Here is a 12,604-nt window from a genome sequence, read left to right on the forward strand (position 1 = left end):
CCGTTTAATGAACTAGGTGCCTTACAATTAGACTGTAAGAGTTACTGATATCGTCTGATTTACTAAGCAATAAATAAACTATACACTACCTACGATAAATTCAAAATAAAATGGCTTCCCTACTTAATATTTTGCACTAACCGGTGAACAAGAGTTGTGACCGCAATTTTTGCTGTTTACCCCCGCGCGAAAGTTTATAAAATTTTTTCAATCACCAACAAACAATTAAAATCATTACTTTAAAAATAATAATTATATGATTATTAGAATTTTTTTAATATTGTTAATATTAAAATACAAATGTTGTTTAGCTAGTAAATAAAACAAATGCTAACCAAATGAAGTATGCACTTGAAAAAAAAGTAATAATATTACTCCAAGCAATATAAATAGGGCAAAACTTGTTTTTGTTTTCTAAAATACTAATTTTTGCAATAAACAGTATGACTTTTGGTCATATAACTTAATTTAAAATTAAAGTATATGTTGTTGATTTTGGCCGTGTAGTTAGTCTGCAATCTTAGTTTAAAACTTTGTTCCTATAAAAACGCGAATTGACGTTTTAATTAAATTAGTCGATTTTACATTTCCAATTTGGAAGTTAGGCAGTTTTAGTTACTGCCACCTACGATTTATGAAAGTGTTAGGTGTACTTACAGAACAACAAAAAAACAATTTAAAAGTCATAGCCTACTTGTAATTTTATTAACACTTTGGTTTGCTTTATCTAAAAGATATTGCTAGCCTACATAACCAAACAAAATCGCGTTTGCGCTTACTAGGTAAAGATTTATCAGTTTGATTGTTTTTTAAGAAGTTCTAACGTTATGAATAGGTTTGTTTTGGCAAACAAGAATACAAATTAAACTAAAATAAACTTTTAATTAAATGAAACTTACCAGAAAACTTCAAAGCGCAAAAGAAAACATTGCAAAACCGTATGTTGAAGCAGCGCTTCTACCATTTTTACGTCATAATCTACTAGAGTGACGTAAATTTGCGTTTGAAATTTTATTTTAAAAAGTAATTTTTAAATTTAAATTACAAACGATTTATAAAGATTTGAGTTATAATTTTTGGTGCGTTTTTTGGCGTGGCATTCTGCATTTTCATATAAAAATGTCAGGACAGACGAAAAAGCTGAGCCGTTCACTTTAAAATAGGGCCTTATTCCCCAAACACTTTTAACCCGGTATCTTAAAAATGTACATAGTTGCTATGCACAATATGACTGCTATGTTCGATATGTGCATAGCATATTTTTTTGTATACATTTTTAAAATCGATGTGGGAAGGTCGAATGCGCGACCTAAGCATAGCGTAACATTATTTACTCCGACCCAGTCTTGAGTTGCCTTTGGCAGTTTGGGATATTATATAGATCGTAATTGAGCTGACTCAGCAGGAGTTCATACTGTTAATAGCACCTTACTCAAAGACGCTACAGCATGAGAGCAGTGGGGATTAAACCCACGACCTCATGGTGGTGTAGCAAGTGTTAAGACTACATTACGCTGCCGGTATATCAACTTTTAGGCAGTCAATTAATTCAATAATCATTGTACCAAACAGTTTATTTAATCACGCAATTTTTATTATTATACACACAATAGGCCTACACATAAGTATTTGTTTATAAACCCTAGTCTTACTATGATAATTTGCTATTACAAAATAGATACTCTGTTAAACTTTTTTAAATTTATAACTTATAAAAAATGTTTTTTTAGGGTAGAAAAACTCACGTTGGATAATAATTGCTTGAATTACGAAGCTAAAATAAAAAGACAAGTAATAAGAGTTGGGTATAAGTAACTTGTTTCAATTTAAATTCATTGCGTTATGTTTTATTTCAAAAAAGGATGTAGCCTAAAAGCGGGAAAAAGTAGGCGAACATCCAGTTACATAAAAAGTAGGAGAACATCCAGTTACATAAAAAGTAGGCAAATTTCCAGTTACAAAAAAGTAGGCGAATTTTTATTACAAAATTGTGGGCAAATATCCCGTTATTAATTATCATCAGGCCTAGGCTAGGCCCATTGCTGTAAATTGTTATTGAGTAAAAACGAGCTATTTTTTGTTCATTGAATTTTGTATATATTTTTAAAAAATTTATAGTTAAATAATAATTTTAAAAGTCCGTAGTTTATTTTTTTACAGCCGATAATGTATTTATGTTGTTAATGAATTAAAACATATGTAAATCGTTTGAATTTTATACGAAAGTAAGTTTTGTTGAAATCAATTAGAAATTTTCTAAAATTTTGGTTTCCTTTTAAACTGTAGCAAATGAGAACTAGTCGTTATTACTACGTTAGAGCAAAAATTTATAGGCTAATTTTAGCAAATAATGGTTTTGCCAATAAATACAATATTGTGTGCGGGACTGAATATTTGAGTTCTTTTTAACATTTTTAATGCTTTAAAGCCCCTGGGACATGCATTTTGCAAACGTTAGTAAAACTAAAAGTATATTTTTGCATTTACGACAAAACTTTATATTTTTTTGTAATTTATTTACAAAAAATATCCTAATTTTATTTCAGTTTTGGAAAGTTACAGTAATTTAAAAATAAATACTGTTAAAATTCCACGAACCGTTGTGAATTTACTTGTGACGTCAGAAGTGGCCTAACGTGGCCATTTTGGGAAGAAAATAAATTTTTGATTTAAGCGCGTGTACTGAAAAATTTTTATTTTATCGGCGTTAATATGTTTTGCCAAGAAGAAAGCAAATATGATTCAGTTTCTTTTAATGAATTTTTGAGGCCAAGTTGGAAAGGGTAAACAAATCTGATATTGTTAGCACACACGTGTTTGAGGATTTTAAATCAAGTTTGCGTAAAGGCAGGCTGTAAAATATGAACTAGTAAGATGTTTATATTATCTGTAAACTTATTTAAAATACTTTAATCAGTTAAAATAAATACATATTATAAGTAGCTCCTGCTTTTTAAGAAACAATTTAAAAAATATTTAGTATCACTTAGCCTTACTGCTAAACAGCGAAGCTAAGCCGTCTTTTTTGTTTTTTTATTTATTTAACAATAAGTTTTTATGTAAATAAAGTGCCATGTGGCAACTGTGTTTTTGTATAAGTTCAGTTTTCCTATCAGTATGCTGTAGGAAAATTAGAAAACTGAACAGTAAAACAAAAGTGCTTGCTTGCAAAACTGCTCACACCTAGGCTTTAAAGGTGTTTTCCTTAATCCATGGGTTTTAGAAACAGCCTATTTCGTTTAGAACAAAAAATTAGGGTGTCATGCAATTAAGGAATCTTATCACAAGTTAGTTTTTAATTTAGATTTATTTAAAAGAATGCTTTATCTTTTTTTACTAATTATTAGAAGTATAGGCATGTGGTCTACTGACAACTTCGGCGATGGGGTTAGGGCTATTTAAAAAAAATCTTAGAGTTATTAAAAGAAATAATAAAACATGAGGATGTTTGAAATATTAACATAAATATTTAGAAAAAGGGAATTTTACAACGTGATGATGTTTGCCACTCTTTTAAAATTGGATCGTTTGCACAAACTGAATCTTTTGACGCACAATTTTTGATTCCCGGAAATTCGTGGAAACTAAACATTTTGCCTAATGCTTCAGCATTCTTACGGCCCCCGACCAGATATGTTTTCACTGTATTTTTTTAGTTTTTATTAAATACAAAATATTTAAACGAAACTTTTTAAATTTAGACTAAATAAGGTACTTTTTTGCCATGACTCTTAATATTTTGTCCTCTGCGTATTTCTTTGTAATTATTGTAACGTCACAAAGGATTTGTTGTGACAATTTTAATATTTTCAAGTAGCTTATATTTTTTTGTTATTTACCTCACGTTGAACAAACTTTTTCTATACGAAACTAAAACTCACAATTTTGCATAAATGTAGTAAATACAAGATAACAAACTTTAAAATCAATCATTTGCCAACTTTTTTTTATTTGTAAACTGCGCAATTGTACAATTACGCTCCGTTTTGAATAAAAATGTGCGCACGCACTACTAATAAGCTTTGTAATGCTTTTTAAACCATATACGATATTATTTTTGTAGGCCGAGTTACAAATTAAACATTTTGTTGAAAAACACATAAAATATTTGATTAAAAATACATTTAAAGTTAAAATAAACACAGTGCAAACAGCAAAATATTTGCTATTTTTAGGCCTAAGGGCCACCTCTGACGTCACAATGGATTTGTTAGGATTTTAGTGTAGTACGATTTCAACCGCTCCTAACTTTATAAAAACGCGTCATAACAAAATTTTTTTTCTAATTTTTTTTTTTTGAAGACCCAACGACTTTATCAAAGTCAAGTTACTTTATGATGTCCCAGGCGCTGCAATTTAATTGTAGCAATTCTTTAAATTTAATTGTAGCAATAAAATGCAGCATTTGTAGCAATAAAATGCAATTGTAGCAATAAAATGCAATTGTAGCAATAAAATGCAATTTAATTGTAGCAATAAAATGCAATTTAATTGTAGCAATTCTTCAAAATGATTTTAACTGTTTTTTTTGTCCTAATTGAGAAAAGAAATAACTAATTATAAAATAATTAAAAGTAAAAATTAATAAAAACAAACATTTTTTAATTTGCAGTTTTTTAAAATAAATAATAATGTTTTCACAACTGGGAAATTCCCCATATATTTTCATGCTGTTTCTAAAATTTTTAATATTTTTATTAGAATTTCAAGCAGTTGGTAAGTGGTTTGACGTTTATGATTTTTGTAAGTTTATTGTTGGTTATGACATTTTTTTAGCAATAAATTTGGTACTTGGTTACGCAGTGTTTAAAAAACACCCAGGTTCTTAATGATAATACACTTTTGTAGTAATTAGATTAAATTCACTCACAAAATCAGTATCCAGTATCAGACAATTATTATTCAACTTTGTATGTTTAGATGCAATTGAGAACATTCAATGCTCAAAAGAAGCATCTTTCAGGTTGACTTTATATAGGCCATTTATTATTACTATACAAATTGTTAAAAAAAATTCATAGCATTGACTTAATATAAATTTTAATTATTTCTATGTTCTGTGCATCGGCAAAAAATAGTAATAACTTTAGTGAAATCAATGATTTTTGTGTAGAGTGACTCCTGCTGATTTTAATTTGACCAGTTTTGATGATCACCAAGTTGTTGTTAATCGTCTTCCAGAAATACCAAGTGTTGATTGTTTGCCAAACGAATTAACAAACTTCTCTGCATCTTTTGCCTTTGTTATAAATAGATGCTCTCCTACACAGTCCAGTGTAAGGAACTGAATAACGACATTTGTAGTTTATATTTTTTTGTAAAACATTTTAATATTAGGGCTACAAATTAAGAGCTGTAATTGTTACCTTGCAATCAACCAGTCTGGAAAGTAGGGCAGTTTTCGACGAGATCTCGTGCGTGCAAGCGTAAAAAAATGAGTGACCGCGCGTGCACGCGTACTAAAATTTTCGGTGTAGGCGTGCACGCGTGATATATGTTAACGTGTTTAGGCGCAGTACTGCGCGTGCACATTTTTTAAGACACCAGGCGTGCAAAACGCTAATTCCAGGTGTGCATTTTTTTTAATGAAAAAAATCTTGTGCGTGCACGCTGCCCTACTTTCCAGGCTGGGCAATCAATATGTTGGTTGATCTAATTTTAGTGTTGTAATAAACCTTTTGCTGATATTGGAAATCAAGTTAATTATGTTTTATTATAATTTTTTATAGATATATAATTCAGGTCTGTTAAAAAATGGAATCGATCACAAGGGAATGCCTTGGACTGTTCCTAACGAAGCTGTTATTAGTGGAGTTCATTACAACATTGATGTTTTTAAAATTGAAAATAACTCAAATGTTCAAGTTGCTTCTTGGAATGGAACTGGTGGTGGAAAATTGGAAATATTTGCAAAGGTTGTGTTTCCATCTTATTTTTAATATAAAAAAATGAATTTTAAAGTGTATTATATATTTATTGTTTTACGTGAATTGATTGTCAATAAGTTATTTAAGCTACAAATGAATTATTGACTAATTAGATAGATTGCTAGTTAATTTAAATATTTAGGACATTTACATCCATGGAACACTAACTGCTACTGGTAAGGGATATAGAGGTGGAATGCAGAGTAATGTCAAGGGAGAATCTGGAAAACAAGGGGAATCTATTGAACGAGTTACCCTCCTCAGAAGTACATCTGTAAATCTTGGAGGTGGAGGGGGTGGAGCTAAATATGGCGCCTCAAGATTACCAGGGGGTGGTGGAAGTTATGGAACAAATGGGTTTGTTTTTTTATAATTTTTAAACCAAAATAATTTTAAAGTTTTTTATTAGTATTATTTAAAAAAACACATAATATTTTATACATTATTAATGATTGTTTTAACTTATAAAGTTTTTCCTTTAAACATTGACCTTTGTATAAAAATATTTTTATATAGTTTTTGTTGTTTTATTTAAAATATAAAGAGTATATATATATATTTAAAAAATGGTTCGGTCGCAGAGTTTCTTTTTTAATTATGTTGGAATTTTTCCAACTTGCACGAGAATACCATTATTTTTAAAATTGATTAAGTAGTTTTTTTAAATATCGGAATTTGAAGGTAAATATTGTAAATAGGGAAATTCCCTTCGTTCGCGAGTCACGTGACGCACAACATCATCGTCGTAAGTTCATATGCTGGCAACCATAGGAAAATAACCTTATTTTGCCCTCTCTGAGCCGTTTGTTGTACTTTTTTTAAATTTTTTTTGCAAAAAACAAACTTTGCATGAAAAGCAATATTTAGTCATATGATATAAGACATTTTTTGCTTTTAAAGTATTTTTAATTGGGTAGGCTGTATTTGAAAAATTTTAACAAATTAAGGTTATGTTGTTAATTTTTAAAAATTTTCCCGCCAGAAACAGTTGATATTAGCTGACAAACAAGTGTTACTGAAGCAAAGTTTACCTGTAAGAACATTAGTTTTTGCTTAAAACTTAATATATCTGACAGTTTTGTTGGGTATCATATAAAAATAGTTCTAATTACTAAACATCACATGGGTTAACACACATATGAATATTTTACATCAATAAACTATAAACGCTAAATATTCTGGTTAACATTGTTTTAAGTGTTTTTTTAATTGATAATTCCAAAAAAAAATTATTATAACCTACAATATACGTAAGTACTTGTACCCCTGGCAACAAATATTGGTGTTTGCTGCCCTTCTTAACTTCAGTTTGTGGTTTACACCTGTAAAAATATAACAAAAATAATTGATATAATATAACCAAAATAAAAGTATATATCGTCTGTATAGGCTATATATATATAAGCTAACTTGAACAATTTGACAATGTATTAGTTAACAACGTTGAAGTAATTTTATTTCAAACAAAACTAAGACTGTGTTAACAGTAAATTTGCTTTAATAACACTTAGTTGACCTGTCTCTTTCTTGCAAGTGTTTGTAAGCGTTTTTGGTTGGTAAAATTTCAAAATTAACAGCATACCCATAATTTGTTAATTTTTTTTAAATACGGCCTACCAAATTAAAATTTTTTAATAAGTAACAACTGTCTTATATAATATGGATAGATTTTGCTTTTCATGTTAAGTTTGTTTTCTGCAAAAAAAAATTTGAAAAAAGTACAACAAACGGCTTAGAGAGGGCAAAATAAGGTTATTTTCCTATGTCTACCAGCATATGAACTTGCGACGATGACGTTGCGTGACTCGCGAGCGATGGGAATTTCCCTATTTACAATATTTACCTTCAAATCCCGATATCCCAAAAACTACCAGACCAATTTTTAAAATAATGGTTAGAAAAAGTTAGAAAAATTTCAACATAATTAAAAAAGAAGCTCTGCGACCGAACCATCTCTTTAATATTTTTACTGCTTGTATAAGAAAAAATTTTAAATTGATATTATCCTTTAAAATAGAAAGCACAGAAATTTTAAATTATTATTTAATGTCATTAATTTATATTTTTTCCTTTATTAGAAATTTAAATTGCTTTATTTGTTTAGCTCAATGACAAGATTTTATTTTTTTTCTTAGATCCTGATTTATGTATAACTTATCATTTATTAAAAAAAAATACAACAAAATTAGTAGTTGTATGTCTCATGCATTTTGCCATATTTAATAATATTGAAAGTTACTTAAATAATTTTTGGTATACATTTTTTACAGGTATGCACATTCTAAAATTAACCAATCTACTAACTGTACTTTAACAAATCATATATAATTAATAACTTAGCACTACAATAAATAACTGCATAGCATTGATAAAAAATATTAAAACATTTCTGCAAAATAGTTTTTTTTGCCAAAAAGGAAGACCGTGTATTTTATTTAAAAAGTAGCAATATTTAATACATATATACTACAAAAAAATTTATTGTGCAAAAATATTTAAAATTGTTTTGATAATTTAAATAGAACCCGTTGCAAGTGGAGATTTGATAGCGCTTTATCTGAATCAGGAATGCTTAATTGTGGGTTCCCAGGTTTAATTTATGGAGATCAAGAACTCTCAACTTTGCATCTGGGTTCTGGTGGAGGAAGTGGAGGAAAAAATGATGGTTCAAATCCCTCCCCTTCTGGAGCAAGGTTATTGTTATTAAAATAATTTTAAAATTCAATTCCGTTTTAAATCTTTAAATTGCAAATGTTTTAAAGTAGCAATTAAATTAAAAGGTCTGATAAACATTTTGTTAATGCCATAAATTGTATTCTATAATACAAACATGTAACTGCATTGTAGTTAGGCTTAGTCAATTATTTCAAAGTTAAACTAAATTTTAAGAGGGGGAAATGGTGGTGGTGCTATTCGATTATTTTCATCAAACAATCTTGAAATTTTGGGTTCAGTTTTAGTTGATGGTGAAAATGGAGATGGTGATAAAAGTGAAAGGTAAGATTGTGCTTTAGCAAAATAAATTTTATGAATAATCAAGTTAAGGCACAAGACATTTAAAGTTGATATGAGGTTAATGATTTTCTTCCCACTGTTGTCTGAGGAATTGTTAAATAAAATGCTAATACTGACCCAGTTTCGAGTTGCCTTTTGCAGTTTGCGATACTATTCATCATAAGTGCCAAAAAATAAAGCAGCTGCGTAAGTGTTGGCTTAGCAGGGGTTCATACTGTATATAGCACCTTACTCAAGTGCACTACAGCATGTAAGCAGTGGGAATCAAACTTTCGTCCTCATGTAATGTAGCAAAAGTTCTGACTATTACACCACGCTGCCGGTATAGTTTTTTTTTCCTTGTATATATCTTTATCCTCGATATGGAAAAGTCAAATGCGCGACTTAAACATAGAGTAACATCAGTTACTTCGACCCAGTCTTAAGTTGCCTGTGGTAGTTTGGGATATTATAGATTATAATTGCCCAATAATTATACTGCTGATTAAGTGCTGGCTCAGCAGGAGTTCATACCGTTCATAGCCTTACTCAAGGGCACTACAGCATAAGATCAGTGGGGATTGAACCCACGACCTCATGTGTTGTATAACAAGTGTTCTTACCACTACGCTGCCGGTTAATGGTGAAAAGTTGTCATTTTGGTCATCCTTTATAATCCATAAAGAAAATTTTTTTACAATATATGTTAAAATATATATATATATTACATTTAATTTTATGGTTGTGCAATAATTATAGTTTAAAATAAAAAACACTAACTATTTAAAGTGTTCTATATTTTAGTTATTTTAATATTTTTTATTTTAGTTGTGCAGCATGCCCGAGAGCATGTTCTAGTCAAGGTTCTACTCATGGTTGTCATGGTACTTCAACTACAGCTTGTTATGATGCATCTGGTGCTGGTGGAGGTGGTAGTGGTGGTTCACTTTATTTAAGAGGAACCAATGTTGATATTGGTATTTTTAAATAAAAGTGGTTAAAGAAAGAAAAAAACTAAATATGTGTATTGTGTGGTTAAAAGTAAAATGTCACATTTTTAACTAAAAATCAACTTTGACTATTTCATAAATTGTTCACATTTTAACTTTATAAAATAACTGTAATTTTTTTTTTAAATTCTTAAAAAAATATAGTTATAACTTTGGCAAACTTTTTCTTATAATACCAAAATAGTTTTAATATATTAAACTTGATTAGGGGTAAACAAAATTTCGGTAAATGGTGGAAGGGGCGGATATGGGGCTTATAAGGCATGTGGGGGAGATGGGGGTAATGGAAGAATTCGAATTGATTATGCCACCCTGAAAGGGAGTTACCCTGATGGTACTTTTTTGAAAAGAATTCATACCTTTACAGTACGTTGATAAAAGCACAAAAAAAGAAGTTTGTTTAATTTAGTATTTAAAATGTATCCACAATTCAGATTACATTTTGATACATATTATTTTTAGCATATTTTTTAAAATCATTAACTTACGTTTGTACCATTCATGGGTTAATGTAAAATACAGTAAAAACTTTTTTGTTTTTATACTAAATTCTATTAACTATTTTATTTGTTTAAGGGTGATTTTGAACAATATACCTACACTTACTCGGTTTGGGCATTTAACTCCTCCAAAACCTTAGGTCAACCAATCTCCAGAACAAAATTTAACTTTATAACTGTCACATGTGTTTTGAAGTTAACTGCTTTTGTCAAAGCACAACAGACACCTTTATTAAGGTAAAGCATACATTTATATGCTAGGCTTTAAAAGTTTTATTTAAAAATAACTTTGCTTCTGTTTACAAAAAAGTTTACCTTACAATTTAAAGCTTTGTTTAACAAAAAAACTAAAATGTAAGTTCTGTGTAATGTAACTATTTGTTTAATATGTTATACTCTATAAAACTTTATTTTAAATTATTTTGTAGAATTTTTTCCGTACCAGGACCTACAGGGGCTTATAATAAAGAGGGTAAATATAAAATCAATTTTGGACTTTTTCCTTCCAGCAGCTTTTCTGAGCCATTTATGGGGGCTTTTCCAGAAGTTAAAGTCCCCAATGTAATTGCTGGACAGATAACATCTGAAACCAATAACACCAATATTATTTTACAAGTAAATTTGTTTTAAAATTTGTTGTTTTAATAAGGCACACATTTTACTTAAGGCAAGTTGCAAAATCCTTGATATTCTCAACGTTAAATATTTTAATGTAAAACTACATTAATTCACTTATAATTAAAATGAAAAAAAAATTTGTTACAAATGTTAATGAAGTTTGTGTTACAAGTAATATTTTTATATTAAAAATAATACTTTACATATAAAACCTATTTATTTTTAATTTTTAAATTAAAAAATAATTAAAATGGAACTAAGTTATTATAATACATAGGCATCAAAATGTTGGGCAACACCCCAAGAAACTAATTATGAAGACTTCCCTGTAAATTTGCCAAGTAATGTATATCCTATAATTGATGAAAGGTAAAAACAATATTTTAATAATGTGAACATTTAAAATAGTTTTTTTATTGTTTTAATAAAATTTTAACTTTATTTTCTTTTAGTGAGTTTATAAGTAAATAAAACTATAATCGGTATGTTTTTCTTCAGTTGTTTGGCCCAAAATTCGTTCGATTTCAAAAATGAAGTTAAAGTTATTCGTAATTATGATACCAAAGTTCAATTTCAGTTTCAATCATTTCTTTGGCCAAACGTTAGTTTTATGAAGCAAAAGATTTATGTGTATTGTCTCGTCACTATTTGTGATTTAGATGTACAATTTGGGTGCAAAAACCTTGTAAGCATTTACAAAACTAATTGAAAAACTAATGTATTTTACAACTTAGAAACTTAATCCTATCAATTAACCTGTAGGATTGTCCTAACTCGCAACAAAAACAAAGACAACGTAGAGAAGTGGAACCAGGTCATGTGATCAGCATTGGTCCAATCAAAATCGAGGAGAGTTTTGAAGACCTTTGTTTAAAGGTGATTTTGAATCAAAACCCTTATTCTGAATAACAACCTGTATTTGACATAAGTTACATTATTTACTAAATAAATGAAAAACGTTTTGTTTAGAACAATGGTGGATGTGATGAAATATGCTCAGTGATCAACAATGAAATAACTTGTTCATGTTACGAAGGAAAAACATATGACTCTATTTCACAATCTTGTAAAGGTAAGAGATTAGCCAATAACTTAAACTCATAATTTTAAAACTATAACCCTTTACCATTTTTTTATTTTAATAGTTATTTCATTAACTAAGGAATATCCTTATCCATTGTACATGTTTTGATCTAAAAAAACTGCTTTGATTACATGTAGACATTCATACTTATGTTGGAGATACACATCTAATTTTGTTTTGTGTGTTTGGAACTATGTTGGGATTGATTAGCATGTTTGTGGCTTGGAAGTTATTCAAAAAGGATGTCCCAGAAAAATGAAGTGTTGTTTATTAACAAACATTAAATACAATTTGGCATTATACAATTATTACTTTATATACTTCTGCTTATTCAGTAAATATTATAACAATCACATTTTTTAAAAGTTGAACTCTTTTTAATCTTTACGAAATCTTGTTTCATTTGTTAGCCTACATCTTACATCCTATATAGTTTGGTGTTATGTGTTTTATGATATATTATGTGTAATC

The 12,604-nt window shown here is 28.8% G+C and overlaps 2 protein-coding genes across 2 annotated transcripts; both read left to right on the plus strand.

Annotated features, from left to right (window-relative positions):
* Window positions 1–4,611: 4,611 nt before the first annotated feature.
* On the plus strand, window positions 4,612–10,076 carry LOC145745857 (uncharacterized). The gene is made up of 8 exons (XM_082564031.1): window positions 4,612–4,716; window positions 4,921–4,963; window positions 5,114–5,276; window positions 5,730–5,915; window positions 6,070–6,284; window positions 8,450–8,620; window positions 8,817–8,924; window positions 9,750–10,076. The coding sequence occupies exons 1-8, from the start codon at window positions 4,632–4,634 to the stop codon at window positions 9,910–9,912; spliced, it is 1,134 nt and encodes a 377-aa protein (XP_082420157.1). The 5' UTR covers window positions 4,612–4,631; the 3' UTR covers window positions 9,913–10,076.
* Window positions 9,942–12,604, plus strand: LOC145745185 (alpha-tectorin-like). The gene is made up of 9 exons (XM_082563191.1): window positions 9,942–9,945; window positions 10,140–10,297; window positions 10,508–10,668; window positions 10,860–11,046; window positions 11,327–11,418; window positions 11,548–11,734; window positions 11,812–11,925; window positions 12,019–12,121; window positions 12,271–12,604. Exons 1-9 carry the CDS (start codon window positions 9,942–9,944, stop codon window positions 12,390–12,392), a joined length of 1,128 nt encoding a protein of 375 aa, XP_082419317.1. The 3' UTR covers window positions 12,393–12,604.

This window comes from Corella eumyota, chromosome 3 (assembly GCF_963082875.1).
Source record: "Corella eumyota chromosome 3, kaCorEumy4.1, whole genome shotgun sequence".
NCBI lineage: Eukaryota > Metazoa > Chordata > Ascidiacea > Phlebobranchia > Corellidae > Corella > Corella eumyota.